Genomic DNA, 15,575 nt, shown 5'->3' with positions numbered 1-15,575 from the left:
AAACGTGTCGGTGTTGCGTTCGATTTGTCCCGTAAATAAGGACACGCATGAGGAATCACTCTCTGTGATAAAAATAAGAACCCTTCCTTCCTTCTTCGTCTTTTTGACTACTACGCATCGTATTGCGCGATTCCGGGAATCCCCCTGTGTCTTAGCGGTGCGCTTTCGACGGCATGGCGGAACAGCTTTTGGCTTTTCCCAACGGACGACCGAACGGACACATCTAACTCTATGCCAAGTGCGAACCAACAGTCTAGAAAGCCGTCCGCGTTATGCGCATGCGCAGTTATGAGGCGCTTTTCGTTTAATGACATCCAAGCCTATAGGGCACCCTAGAATTGGGTGTACCCTTTCTTAAACTTCGCAATGACTGGCGTTCGCAGTAAAACAAACAAACAAACAAACAAACAAGCACGCAAACAAGCAAGCAAGCAAGCAAGCAAGCAAACAAACAAACAAGCAAACAAGCAAGCAAACAAGCAAGCAAACAAGCAAGCAAGCAAACAAACAAACAAACAATGACAACAAAAACAACATGCTTTTACGATGGCAATGTAGTTTGCATGACACCTGTAAAGTGTCAATAGAACGTATAAGTGTATTGCTAGGGTACATTAATTGCACTGTTTCGATACTTATTGCGACCCTGAAGGGCCCCACACACGTGCGCAGGATTCTTTTCGTTCACTGTAGAACAATTTTGATGTTCACCACACACCGTGCTATTGAAGGCTATATCGCTCTTTGTGGGAAACTCGCCGTACGTTAAAGCTTCTTTTTTTTTCGGTGCGTCCTATTTCAGCTGGAACCAATACCTTGGCGGGCGCGTTACTCCTGGCACTTCTTGACCCTCCTGCGGAGCTCTGCTAACCCCGGCGACGTGGAATCGCTGCACCGCAGCGCACTCAAGACCACGGCGAAAATGCTCAGGTCAGACGCAACGGACGGCCAGTTGGAGCAGTACGCAAACACGGTGGCGGAATTTCGAAACGAATGGGCCAAGGTACGCGCTCTTGCATTGTGCAGTCATATCTAAGTTATCCGCGTATGCGTTCAGCCCCAGCGGTGGCTCGTCAGCGGCCATGACGTTCTGCTGCGAAGAACAAGGCCGAGCGTTCAAATTTCCAGCAGGATGACTGAACGATTCGTGAAGTTTAAAATGGAGTTTTAGCGCGGGACCTCCTATCTGTACTGACACGGGAACGGAGAAATGGTTTCCTTTTGTCGGTAGCCACCGAACCGATTTCGTTGAGATTAGTGGCATATAATGGGAAAGGTTAAAGTGTAGTAGCTGTACAAATAGTTTATTAATTGATGCCACAAATAAAAAAAGAAGAATGTTATTGAAAGTTGCGAAATTAAAAAAAAAACTCAAGAATGAAGCTTACAACTTTGTAACGCGTTAATAAAGAAAATCGATGTCACGGTTCTATAAACTGCACCCGATTATTCACCCAAAGCGGGCAAAAAAATGCCTCTTCGTTTCCTGCGATCTTTTCCAACAAACGCCAAGAGACACATTTGTTTGTTGCGCTGGTACGCGCTGAACATAAGTATTCCAACTCGACTAGTTTTCTTGTCCTCTTGAGACAGTCGTTATAAAAGATGCATTCTTAGAGAACTGCGATATCCGTTTATGGTGCAGCGTTACTGATTTCTAACCTTCGGGCATGTATTTTTTTAACCTTACAGATTGTCGGTGCTTTATGTATACGTATACTTAAGGAAGTTTCGCTTTAAAGCAAGGATTACAACCTAACAAAAAGACATTTGAATCACAATAAAAGTACGTCAAGCTCAAGCTAGTCATCACATCAAATCACATAAATGTACATCAAGTAAACGCATGAATTCCATGAGGCAATTCCATGTCCTAATTACACCAGGAGAAAAAAAAAGAGTACCAACAGATTTTCGTTTCTAGCAGAGTGAGACTGCACTCGTCCACGATTAGCCGCCTCAGTTTGTTTCCCAGGCAATTTAGTAAGTAGTCGTTTTTGTAAGTATTAAAAACCGCTTTCCTATAGTTTGAAAAAATAAACTTTTAAGTCTGCGCTTGTGTGGCGATTCCACATCACACAATTATAACATAACAGCACTGTGACTGAATTGTCCCTTCTATGCTTTGAAGATATAAAACTTGTGGCTGTCAACTGTCATTAACGCTAAAGCGTTAAGGAGCCCGTGTCGCAGGAAATCCGGTGACGGCGTCAGTCGTCGCTTCGGCGAAAATATTTTTTGAACCACCCATACCCAGGCCCTCCATGGGACGCAAGGAATTCACTGAACTAATTGAATTTCTCAAGCTGAAGCACGGAAGAATCGTAAACTATTACTTGCACACAACCTACATACATGATAGCTTTCGGATTGTAATTTGACTATACGAGAAAACATAATTCTCTTACGGGAAAACTCAAGGGAAACCCCTTTTCCAGCGTTTCTACAATTCACAGACCAGCCGCGGCGTCCGACATTTGCGCGCGGTTGTCTCGGGGGCCACGGAGCGGCACGCCCAATTCCTTACAATACCTCCAGCTGGCGCTCGCCTCCGTCGCTTCGCGGCCCACGCAAGAGGCCGCGTTTCTACCCGAAAGCCCACCTTCGTGCATAGCGTTCGCGGCCAGCGTTTCCTGGTAAACATTGCGGTTACATACGCTCCAGTTGCCGGGAAGCGTCAGAAGCAGTCAGGGATCTTTGAATGCTATCGCGTTCCACTCTTAAAGGCGAGGCTTAACCATAATTCAATTTTTTTATGTACCCGCCACTCTAATGCCGCAATGTGCTGTCGGTAACAATGTAGTGAAAAAAAGAATGTTCTTCCCTTTCCTACCTTTCACTTTGCAGTTGCGAGAGGATGCGATGACCGTGCCCCAAACGGAAGAGCATATTACACAAGCGACGATTAAAGAAATTCAGGGAAGAATATCCAATGTAAGTACCAAATAATAAACTTTCTTGTGCACACATGGCACAGGGGTCAGATGAGAATTGATACTTGAGGGCTGGGAGCGGAGCTAGTACTTGCGGCCCACTAGTACACGGGACTCCACTTTGGCTCGGTGGCATCGAAGGCGCTGCATCATGGTTCTGCGGAAGTCTGCATAAACCTGTTTTATCGGTAAAGCAATGAAGGGGGCTAGTTGGTGAACGTTCATGGTTATATTGCGCTCATTTTTACAAACACGATATTAAGGAAGGACAGGATGTGGACGGACGTAGCGCTAAGTCCGTCCACGTCCTGTCCTTCCTTAATAACGTGTTTGTAAAACTGAGCGCAATATAACCATGAACTGTTTTATCAGCCCGCGACACACGCCGCGTATGTGAGCCTCAGCTCACCGCAAGAGAGAGTGAGATTATAATTTATTGATAGGAAAGACAGAGAGGTCGACCTGAGCTGGTGCGCTCTAGTCTGCTACCCTGCACTGGGGAAGAGGGAAGGAGAGTGAAAGTACTGGAATGGATGATGATGATAAGAGAAGTGGTGAGTGCTTATGTACACGAGACAGTTGCCTTGCTAGTGCCACCCGTCGAGTTTGGTGTCCTGCAGAAACTTCAACACTTTGGTTGCGTGCCAGGTGGATCGAAAACCGAGTTTGGCGACGAACATTTCGTTGTGCTGCTTAGAAACTTTCAATGGTAACTGTATCGCAAGTACAGACTTGCTTTCAACGAGCCGCGTAGTAAGGATTTCTCTGTATTATCCAAACATATGTAATGCCTGTTTCCTTCTTTTTTTATGCCCGCTGTTTCTAAAGTCGCTTGTTTTATTCAGGTGTCCTTGCTGAAGCTATTGAACAGCGAGTTCATAAAAGCCGGCACTACACTCTTCGAGAACGAGATGATACAAGTTTTTGCTCTCGATAAGTTCAAAGGCCTTGTGGAGTTCTACAACAAAAATATGTAAGTTCAATAGATCTCACTCTCTCTCTCTCTCGCTCGCTTTCACTCTTTACTCGTCGCGATGACTCAGTAGCCACGGTGTTCCACTGTAGAGTGGGAGATCGTGGATTCGATGTCCGACGGCATTTTGAAGAGAATGTCATGTGAAAAAAAAAAAGCATTCGTGTTCATAGATTTAGGGGCCCGTTAGCGAACACCCGGTGGTCAAAGCTGCCTTTCTTCAGGGGAGTTCGCGCCCCTACCGCAGCATCGGCGGAAGCATCTTTGACTTCTGTGACAGGCCTACATGCGCACACTCTGAAAGACAGTTCACACCACTTGGGACGTAATCTTTGTCCCGGCAAAATGATCGTCGTCTGTCTTGTTTGCGTTTACTTACTTGAAAACCTTGCGTTTGCTACTTTCCTGTCAAGATGTCATGTCACGCCGATAAAGCACTTGTCTTTCGTGACTTAATTGGGAGTGCCACATGTGCGGTGCCAGGGAAAAGAAAGGCGCGCAACGTAGATTGCAATTATGGTTATGGGCCAAGGATACGCCCGAAAGAGTGCAAATTTTTTTTCTTTTTTGATGGCCTAGCTTCCGCAGCGTTACCAGGCAAGTGTACGAAATTGAGTGTATAGTAACGATTAGCACGCGTACCTGCGTTTCTCCCCAGGGTCAGCGCATTCAACAGTTTAGGCGCATACCAAGCCCACAACCTTCTCTGGCATTCTTCAAGAGCCTACCGGGACGCCCTGGCACGAATGCTGGGCAGAAAGGTCGGCGAATTCGCAGACATCACGGGAACTTGCGAAACGCTGCTGCCCGAACTGATGCCTGAAGTCATAAGCAGACTCTACATAGAGAACAGATTCAACGAAGACGAACAATGGCAGGTGAGAGCTTGCACCAGCTTTGTACAATTTCAACGGTGAACGTCTAACGTTTAGATTGAAAAAAAAAAGATTCTCAGACTCCAGTGGCTTCCCTTGCTCAATCGGGGCGTTTACGTGAACCTGACAAAAGCGGGTCGCCTGCCGGCTTGTCGGGTTGAGGTTTGCCTGTAGCGCTCATGTACACGCTGACCAATCGGGCTGAACGAGCGTTGGGTCGGGTTGACCCAGCCCGACCCTTCTGAAACGTGCATGTAAATGCGGGCGGGTCTGGTCGGCGGTTGGCATCCAGCAGCGATATAGATAGTTTGCACAGACGTCGTCGCGGCCGCCATCTTTAGGTACCAGCACGTAGAGAAGGAGTCTAATCAAGAAACCTGAATGCAGGACAGTGGAACGACAAAGTGATAACAGCGATAAACCGGTGACAAATTGTCACCGTCAATGAGCAAAACAATGTGCGGGTGATAATACAATGCACTGACGTCATCGTGGCCGCCATATTTGGGTACTAGCGTGCGTGACGTCACATGAAAACTATAACCAGACATGTTCCAGACGTGTTCTGCTTTGTGTCGCACTGACTTAGGCTGCCGCAGCGATCTCGACCCATCGCGTACCAGTTCATGTGAACGCTGTTGAGCCGGGCTGCTTGAACGCGGCTTCTTACTCGACCTGCCCCTGTCGTGTTCAAGTAGACGCGTAGCCAATGACTTGCAAACAGCAGTTATATGCATAAGTTGTTTTGTTTTGTAGATATTTTGTGTGCGAAGTTCACTTGCACTGAGTGTTTGTTCCTGGTTTACTTGAACTATATGCATCTGTGTATACGTGGGAGGCTTGACCTCCCGGTCCCAACATGGGACTAGCCAGGCAGGTGGCAACGCCTTGTACGGGACCAGAATAAAGTTTCTTCTTCCTGCTCCTCCTATAAGTGTGTAGGAGTGTTTTTGTTTTATTAAGGCGAAAGTCTTAAGTGGCTCATACTCCCGATGGCCTTGACAAAAAAAAAAGAACAGGTCGTCCATTCCAGCGGTACAAAAAACAATCATCATCAGCAATCGCTCCTCCACCCCTAAGCAAGCAACAACTGCGATGGCTCATCCCTCTCGTAATGCAGATGCTAGAGGTACTCAGCAAAGCTAAGCGTACAGAGCATACACTCATTGGAATGACTCATACAACGTACAGAAACGCGACGTCTAGTCGAGGGGCAAAAATTTTTTATCGGTAAAAAAAGGAGCACATTGTATTCTAAAGATCTGTTATTATTGAATGAAAAAATGTCATTAAGCCAGAACGGCCCAATTGAGAAAAATATACTTTGTAATCTGTGACGCCACACTGATATACGGGCCCTGGCTTTTTCGGCGCGAAATTCGAAAAACTGAACTTTGGCCTTCATTTTTCCTTTCTAGTAAACAACCTATTACCGCAGAATAAACGAAAATAGTCATTCAAAAATAATTAATCAGTCTAGATTGATAGGATGTTTCTCTGCAGAGTCCCTTTAATATCGCGCCGAAATTTCGGCGCCGGTTCACGTCAACGTGACGTCACATGTTTCAATGAATTTCTTTTTTTTTCTTTTTGTTTCGTATTTGAACAGTTGTACAGAGCAGAGTAGAAATTCTTCAAACTTAGTGTTTGAGTCATTAGTTCCTTTAGAGTGCAACATAGTGTTTGCTTACCTACAAATAAATAAGTGAATCCAGAGTTATATGTTATCAAAACCTATTCATGGCAAGTAGTTGCAGAAGGTTCAGGGTGACGTCACCACAAATAATTCATTCTTGAGTCTTTCCAGCCTTTACAAAGACTCCTTTCACGGTAAGGTGCTATTCCATACGCCTGATTGACTAATAAGATTTAATTATTGTCACTGTTGAGTCTTCGTTTAAGGTCCGTGTCGTTTTATTTCACGTTCGGTGCCTGAACAAAAGTGTGACGAACTAAAATAATAAATCAAGCACAAACTAACGCAATCAAGCGATTTTCTTTATTACATCACAGGTGGGTCGCAGTAAAAGAGTGCATTTTTTATTTGTTGTGAATCATAACGAATATGGCGCGACGCCCTACAAAAAAAAAAATGAAAAAATAAACGCGTCTCCATTCGGCGTCGTCAGTTTACCGTGGGTTGAAGGTTAAACCATCTTCTCCGATAGCGCGCTTTGAAAGAGATATCTCAATGTTCACCTAATGTTTTATTGTCAATCAATCAATAAACTTTTATTATACAACGCTAGTTACACATGAGCGAACACGCCAAGTGACATTTGAGAGCTCTCAGCCGCTGCTGGGACTTATTGTTTCAATGCAATAATATATAATATAGTGAACAGATAGAAAACTTATCAGTCGAAATGATAATGGATACAAACACCGCATCAAACATTTTCAGTGACTAACATGGAATTTTTTTAAGGAACACCTATTTAAAGAAGCTGATAGAGGGCGGCCAGGTAATCATTAAGTAAACACAATTTTAGCTGTCGTTTACGAATATGAATATGCATTATTTGTATCACTAGTTACGTAAGCGAATCCCATGACGACATTGAAGAAAAGGAAAATGATCGCTACTCTTTTCATAATTAGCATGTGAATTTAACATGAGAACAATGTGAGTTTGTTACTTCATACCCCGTGGTTTTTTCTCGTGCGTTTGACAACCTCCCACAAATCAATGCAGGCGAGAAGCGTTCTGAACGCAATCGGGAAAGCATACTACGAGAAACTGATGTTTCTTCCGTGGGCGGATCAGGAATCAAGGCAAACGATTATGGAAAAGGTGCGTACATGCTTCAACTTCCTTTCATCATATAGCGTCACACTTTTGATAAGTGCAGTGTGTATTGGCAGGACCTTCGAACGAGACGAATGGTTAGGCCCTGCATTCAAAACGCTAACCAAGGCGGCCCCAAAACTATTCCCGTCTTGAATTGCTGGCTGCCGAATGAACATTTCCTCACGCACATTCTTTCTAATGGACATGTTTACTTAAGTCGCGCAACCTTTCTTATTTTTCGGAAAATGACGCGAGTTTTTTTTTTGTCACCCATATATTGCAAGATTTTTGCATTTTGACGCTCTGAATAATTGCCTATTTTCTCCCGTCAATTGTCGTCATTCCGAAAAGTGCTCTTTGTTGCAAGTGAGACTTCGACGACATGCGTGGATGGACATTGTATAGAGCTTCTTACGGTTACATTCTAGCGAAGCGTTCTTTGTTTTGTTAGTGACCGCCATCAATACGTCGAACGCAACTTGACTTTCCTTTAGATTCGCGACGTCCCTTCCCCTCTCAACTCCCTCTTTCGCTTCTTTCTTTTTGCAGTTCTGGAATATAAAGCCTTACGTTGGTTATCCCTCCTGGCTGCTGAATACAAGCGTTATAGATGGACTGTTTGAAAAGGCGAGTTTTTAAAATTAAGCCTTTCTAGTTAAGCGACTTGTCTAAAAAAATTGGCCTCTGTACTCACGAAACAACATTGTAGAGCGAGAACCCCGAAACACGAAAAAAAAGCGCGCGAAAACGCAGTGAAAGCGACGACGTTAAGTCACAACAAATATACGACACACTGCAAAAAAGAAAAACAAACAAAAAGAAAGTAAGGTTATATTTTATGGCGGACGAGCGTCAGTTGTTCATATATCGAACGTTAGAAAGGAAGATCGGGATGAATAATGCTAATCGGTAGAAATTCTGCGCATACACAGAATAAACGAAACACCGGTCGTAACATATTATAATGCTAAGAAATTTATCACAGTAACAAACAGCACTGTCTTGTGGTATTTTTCGAAAGAGACACGATAAATAATAAAAAGCCATAAACATCAGATTAGGAACTATATGAAGTGGCACCAACAAGTCATTTTTACTGGGAAAATAGGCTTAGTACACTGTAACATAATTTACACCCTTAAAAGTGAAAAAGGGCGTAAATGTGTCTGCGCACACCCTTAGGGTGTTATCTATATAACGGACACCGTAAGGCTGTGAGTTATAGACACATTTACACCTTTTTTCTTTTTAGGGTGTAAATTTTTTTACAGTGTACGTCAGAAAAAACTCAAAAACGAGAAATACGATACTGGTGGCGGCGCCGCATTGAAGTTCCCGCATCATCGCGCCTTGAAGTAATGGATTTTCATGGCACTTGCTCGGGCCTTATTCTTTGTCGGCAAAGAATTAATAGAATATTTCCTATAAAAGAGACATAGGCTTAACTTAGCAAACTTCAATCGTGAACACTTACTGAGCCCTCAATGGGCCCAAATAAAAAAAAATGTACTTTGAAATCTCTGACGCCATATAAACGTACCGGCGCCTACAGATTTCGGAACGATACTTAAGGAAAATGGAACTTTGATCTACGGTTCTTTAATTCAATCTGTTGCAACAAAATTAAGAAAAGTGGAGTCTTGAATGAAGAATTCATTGTAAAACGATTTACATGATTGAGGAGGCTTTTTTCCTATAGTTCACACCCTTACGCCCTTAAGGGTGTAAGGGTGTGGGTTACAGACAGTGTCTATCAGTTTGAGTTATTTATTATTTCTACTTAGTGTCCCTTTAAGACGCCATCGGCGCGGCGAAGGTTGCCAGCGGGGGATAGAAAACGATTCTTTCTCCAGGTGGCCTTCTTAACGAACTGTCAGATATTCTCATACACACCACTGCAAGGCGAATATGTATGGAGAAGATAAAGTACGTAAAAAAGTCGTAGTTGTGCTACGTAGTAGTAGTCGTAGTTGTACGTAGTAGTAGTAGTAGTAGTAGTAGTAGTTGTAGTAGTAGTAGTAGTAGTAGTAGTAGTAGTAGTAGTAGTAGTAGTAGTAGTAGTAGTAGTAGTAGTAGTAGTACGTAGTAGTAGTCGTAGTTGTGCTACGTAGTAAGTAGTCGTAGTTGTAAAAAAGTTGTAGTTGTGCTTTTTGACTTATAAGAAACAATATTTGGGAAACCGTTACAGGTTGGGCTTCTAAGACGAAATGACTCGCTGTCTTCCATCGCTCATCAACTCGAAGAAAACGCTTTAATAAGAACGCTTTCTCAACTTTGCGAGGAGCATCCGGAGCCAACGTGAGTACAGTGACGTCGATTCGAGGCAGTTCTGCCAAGCGCAATCATTTCGGCACATCGTGAACTTCCACACGCCTGCGTAACGGTCGCGAGAAATGGAAAACAGGGAAACCGACGCTATAGGTAGTGGACTCCCGCACCGCACGCGCCTAAAAGCCTTTCTTCCGAAAGAAGGTGCGAGAGTCCAAGCAGTCAACACTATACCGAAGTGCCCTTCGCTCGGCCGCATATTGAGGGCGCACGCGAAATAGATGAGCTATTATCTCAGGAGCGTGACTGACGTACAGTCGGGGTCCCATTCTCGTCCAATTTTGTGGAGGCATCGGTGAGTGTACGCCACACCAAGCCGTAATCGACGTATGAGTGTTTCCTGGCCCCTCTCCGCAACCGAAGTTGAAGCGGAATCGCAAACCAGCGTCAAGTTTATATGGAAGCGCTCTTACCGATGTTCGGGTTTGTCCCATTGTCGTCTCTGAGATCATGTTGCACGCGCAGGTCGCAGTGGTGAAAGAGGCGGTCACTGTGCCTTGTCAATCAAAAGGAGGCGCTCTTCAGCACTCCATTGCTTCTAGAGCTGTTAGTGAAAAGGGAAGCAAAAAAAGAAGAGCAGCCTCGTCAATGTAATATAGAAACCTCGTGAACTTGCGTTTATTTTTTCGGCTAGAGTACTGACCCAGGTAGTAGAGGCTGCCCGGTGTCGTGCAGCCTCTACTACCCGGGTCAGTACTCTAGCCAGTGTAAGCTATGTAAAGCCAGGGCTAATCTTAATCACATTCTGTGGGAATGCCCACAGGCTCCCTCTGAGGGAAGAATAACGTCTTTAGAACAGTGGGAGACCTTATTACTCAGCTCCGATCCGGAGATTCAACTGAAGACCGTCCAACTGGCCGAAATCGCCGCTAGGGTCCAAGGACTCCTGGCCGTCGTCTAGGTGGGAAGACTTAAAGCCTTCCCTACATCTGTTGGACAAATAAAGTTTTACAATCCAATCCAATTCAGCTTATGGAAGTACATCGAGGCGTGACGTAAGATTACGCATCTTCCTTGTTTCTGCAGGATCGGCCTACCATTTCAGGCTGTTGACATGATTTACAAGCCACCGAACGTCCTCGGTAAGAACTATTTCTTATTCATTAATTAAATTATGGGGTTTTACATGCCAAAATCACTTTCTGATTATGAAGCACGCCGTAGCGAATGACCCCGGAAACTGCGACCCCTTGGGGTTCTTTAAAGTGCACCTAAATCTAAGTACCTGGGTGTTTTCGCATTTCGCCCCCATCGAAATGCGGCCGCCGTGGCAGGGATTCGATCCTTCGACCTCGTGCTCAGCAGCCCAACACCATAGCCACTGAGCAACCACGGCGGGTTATTTCTCATTCAGAGCATGCTGACGGCGGCTTTTGCAGTCGTCAAGCGTACGTTGTTCAATTTCGATATCAATGTTAAGGCGCCCAGTTGATGTGAATTAATGTGTCGAACCGAAAAGATACCGTTTTTGGTTCGGGTGCAGCACGCTCAGATTTAATCCGCTTCCGTTGTGGTTCGGAGAAAGAAAAGTTTATAACGGTTCTTAACACTGAACCGGTTCGCCACCCGGTGCGGTGCAATCGATTTTATTCTGCCCCGTGGCAATAGGCTGCATAGTACTATCGACTTGACCGCATGCGGAAGTTTCATAAAGAGACGCATACATTTACGAATTAGTTACACAGATACGAAGGAATTTTCATGGAGACGTTAAAGACAGACGAAATTACTGTGAATCTCTGCGTCAGCGTAACGTCTGCATAGCTTAACGGTTGAACGCGCTCCGATTTCGTTCCTGTTCAGTTGGAGTCCGGAGAAATAAAAAAAATTTCTAACGGATCGCAACACTGAGCCGGTTCTCAAACTGGTTCTACGCAGTCGATTTTATCTTGCCCCGTTGAGATATGCCGCACGGTGCTATCGACTTGATCGCAAGCACAAGTTTCATACAGAGGAGGTAGAAACGTACCAAATAATTGCTCAGGTACAGAGGAATTTTTGTGTACACAATAAAGACAGAGGCAATTAGTGAGAATCCCGGCACCAGCGTAAGGTCTGCGTAGCTTGTACACACGTTACTTTGGCAACAGCAGAGAGTCAGTGAATTTTCGTCTTTGCTTCTTGTTTTCACTAGAAGATTGGTGGTGCGCGAACTGTGGCACGTGAGTTATGCTGCCGAAGAAAGTGCGAATTCGCACTGTACTACTATTACAAAAATTATGGCTTCACTTGCAGTCTGTAGCAAAAAAGAAGCCAGTACTTGACATTTCGCTCAGTTTGCGGCTTTTTTGTTAGAAGAAGGTGAGGACATTTATACTTGTGAGTGACGAACAATGACGGTTCGTGCCGAACCACACGCCGACTTTTCTTGCTGAGAGCAGACAAAGAAGTCAAAAGCACAAGTCAGCAAGATAAACAGAACTCACTCAGGCTCACTCACAAATTATATATTTTTTTGCTTAGCGCTCACTTGTACTCAGTCTTACCAAAATTCTTCTCCGCCGGGCTCACTCGCACTCACCAAAACTCTACTCAACCGGGCCCACTCGCGCTCAGATTCACCAAAATCCTACTCAGCCGGGCTCACTCGGACTCACCAAAACTCTACTCAACCGGGCCCACTTGCGCTCAGATTCACCAAAATCCTACTCAGCCGGGCTCACTCGCACTCACCAAAGCTTTACTCAACCGGGCCCACTCGCGCTCAGATTCACCAAAATCCTACTCAGCCGGGCTCACTCGGACTCACCAAAACTCCACTCAAGCGGGCCCACTCGCGGTCAGATTCACCAAAATCCTACTCAGCCGGGCTCACTCGGACTCACCAAAACTCTACTCAACCGGGCCCACTTGCGCTCAGATTCATCAAAATCCTACTCAGCCGGGCTCACTCGCACTCACCAAAGCTCTACTCAACCGGGCCCACTCGCGCTCAGATTCACCAAATTAAATCCTACTCAGCCGGGCTCACTCGCACTCACCAAAGCTCTACTCAACCGGGCCCACTCGCGCTCAGATTCACCAAAATCCTACTCAGCCGGGCTAACTCGGACTCACCAAAACTATACTCAACCGGGCCCACTTGCGCTCAGATTCACCAAAATCCTACACAGCCGGGCTCACTCGCACTCACCAAAACTCCACTCAACCGGGCCCACTCGTGGTCAGATTCACCAAAATCCTACTCAGCCGGGCTCACTCGGACTCACCAAAACTATACTCAACCGGGCCCACTTGCGCTCAGATTCACCAAAATCCTACTCAGCCGGGCTCACTCGCACTCACCAAAGCTCTACTCAACCGGGCCCACTCGCGCTCAGATTCACCAAAATCCTACTCAGCCGGGCTCACTCGCACTCACCAAAGCTCTACTCAACCGGGCCCACTTGCGCTCACATTCACCAAAATCCTACTCAGCCGGGCTCACTCGCACTCACCAAAGCTCTACTCAACCGGGCCCACTCGCGCTCAGATTCACCAAAATCCTACTCAGCCGGGCTCACTCGCACTCACCAAAGCTCTACTCAACCGGGCCCACTCGCGCTCAGATTCACCAAAATCCTACTCAGCCGGGCTCACTCGCACTCACCAAAGCTCTACTCAACCGGGCCCACTCGCGCTCAGATTCACCAAAATCCTACTCAGCCGGGCTCACTAGCACTCACCAAAGCTCTACTCAACCGGGCCCACTCGCGCTCAGATTTACCAAAATCCTACTCAGCCGGGCTCACTCGGACTCACCAAAACTCTACTCAACCGGGCCCACTCGCGCTCAGATTCACCAAAATCCTACTCAGCCGGGCTCACTCGCACTCACCAAAGCTCTACTCAACCGGGCCCACTCGCGCTCAGATTCACCAAAATCCTACTCAGCCGGGCTCACTAGCACTCACCAAAGCTCTACTCAACCGGGCCCACTTGCGCTCAGATTCACCAAAATCCTACTCAGCCGGGCTCACTCGCACTCACCAAAGCTCTACTCAACCGGGCCCACTCGCGCTCAGATTCACCAAAATCCTACTCAGCCGGGCTCACTCGCACTCACCAAAGCTCTACTCAACCGGGCCCACTCGCGCTCAGATTCACGAAAATCCTACTCAGCCGGGCTCACTCGCACTCACCAAAGCTCTACTCAACCGGGCCCACTCGCGCTCAGATTCACCAAAATCCTACTCAGCCGGGCTCACTCGCACTCACCAAAGCTCTACTCAACCGGGCCCACTCGCGCTCAGATTCACCAAAATCCTACTCAGCCGGGCTCACTCGGACTCACCAAAACTCTACTCAACCGGGCCCACTCGCGGTCAGATTCACCAAAACCCTACTCAGCCGGGCTCACTCGGACTCACCAAAACTCTACTCAACCGGGCCCACTCGCGCTCAGATTCACCAAAATCCTACTCAGCCGGGCTCACTCGCACTCACCAAAGCTCTACTCAACCGGGCCCACTTGCGCTCAGATTGACCAAAATCCTACTCAGCCGGGCTCACTCGCACTCACCAAAGCTTTACTCAACCTGGCTCACTCGCGCTCAGATTCACCAAAATCCTACTCAGCCGGGCTCACTCGGACTCACCAAAACTCCACTCAACCGGGCCCACTCGTGGTCAGATTCACCAAAATCCTACTCAGCCGGGCTCACTCGGACTCACCAAAACTATACTCAACCGGGCCCACTTGCGCTCAGATTCACCAAAATCCTACTCAGCCGGGCTCACTCGCACTCACCAAAGCTCTACTCAACCGGGCCCACTCGCGCTCAGATTCACCAAAATCCTACTCAGCCGGGCTCACTCGTACTCACCAAAGCTCTACTCAACCGGGCCCACTTGCGCTCACATTCACCAAAATCCTACTCAGCCGGGCTCACTCGCACTCACCAAAGCTCTACTCAACCGGGCCCACTCGCGCTCAGATTCACCAAAATCCTACTCAGCCGGGCTCACTCGCACTCACCAAAGCTCTACTCAACCGGGCCCACTCGCGCTCAGATTCACCAAAATCCTACTCAGCCGGGCTCACTCGCACTCACCAAAGCTCTACTCAACCGGGCCCACTCGCGCTCAGATTCACCAAAATCCTACTCAGCCGGGCTCACTAGCACTCACCAAAGCTCTACTCAACCGGGCCCACTCGCGCTCAGATTTACCAAAATCCTACTCAGCCGGGCTCACTCGGACTCACCAAAACTCTACTCAACCGGGCCCACTCGCGGTCAGATTCACCAAAATCCTACTCAGCCGGGCTCACTCGGACTCACCAAAACTCTACTCAACCGGGCCCACTTGCGCTCAGATTCACCAAAATCCTACTCAGTCGGGCTCACTCGCACTCACCAAAGCTCTACTCAACCGGGCCCACTCGCGCTCAGATTCACCAAAATCCTACTCAGCCGGGCTCACTCGGACTCACCAAAACTCCACTCAACCGGGCCCACTCGCGGTCAGATTCACCAAAATCCTACTCAGCCGGGCTCACTCGCACTCACCAAAGCTCTACTCAACCGGGCCCACTCGCGCTCAGATTCACCAAAATCCTACTCAGCCGGGCTCCCTCGGACTCACCAAAACTCTACTCAACCGGGCCCACTCGCGCTCAGATTCACCAAAATCCTACTCAGCCGGGCTCACTCAAACTCAGCATCACTGAAGATTACACTCAGCAAGGCTCACTT

The 15,575-nt window shown here is 46.9% G+C and overlaps 2 protein-coding genes across 2 annotated transcripts in view; one reads left to right on the top strand and one right to left on the bottom strand.

The window, feature by feature from the left end:
• Pus10 (Pseudouridine synthase 10) overlaps positions 1-15,575 on the bottom strand; it is a 192,568-nt gene that overhangs the window by 133,364 nt on the left and 43,629 nt on the right. The window contains exon 3 of the mRNA XM_070526860.1: positions 10,314-10,444. Coding sequence (XP_070382961.1) covers positions 10,314-10,352 — 39 coding nt within the window. The 5' untranslated portion in view covers positions 10,353-10,444. The remainder of the gene's footprint in view (positions 1-10,313; positions 10,445-15,575) is intronic.
• LOC139050455 (neprilysin-1-like) overlaps positions 1-15,575 on the top strand; it is a 45,672-nt gene that overhangs the window by 14,631 nt on the left and 15,466 nt on the right. Inside the window, exons 7-14 of the mRNA XM_070526856.1 lie at positions 803-1,003; positions 2,848-2,934; positions 3,779-3,906; positions 4,565-4,784; positions 7,477-7,575; positions 8,122-8,199; positions 9,761-9,870; positions 10,927-10,982. Of these exons, the coding sequence (XP_070382957.1) occupies positions 803-1,003; positions 2,848-2,934; positions 3,779-3,906; positions 4,565-4,784; positions 7,477-7,575; positions 8,122-8,199; positions 9,761-9,870; positions 10,927-10,982 (979 nt within the window). The remainder of the gene's footprint in view (positions 1-802; positions 1,004-2,847; positions 2,935-3,778; positions 3,907-4,564; positions 4,785-7,476; positions 7,576-8,121; positions 8,200-9,760; positions 9,871-10,926; positions 10,983-15,575) is intronic.

The sequence above is a fragment of the Dermacentor albipictus genome, chromosome 10 (genome assembly GCF_038994185.2).
Source record: "Dermacentor albipictus isolate Rhodes 1998 colony chromosome 10, USDA_Dalb.pri_finalv2, whole genome shotgun sequence".
NCBI lineage: Eukaryota > Metazoa > Arthropoda > Arachnida > Ixodida > Ixodidae > Dermacentor > Dermacentor albipictus.
Note: the sequence above shows the minus strand (reverse complement) of the source record. Positions and strands in the feature narration are given on the sequence as shown.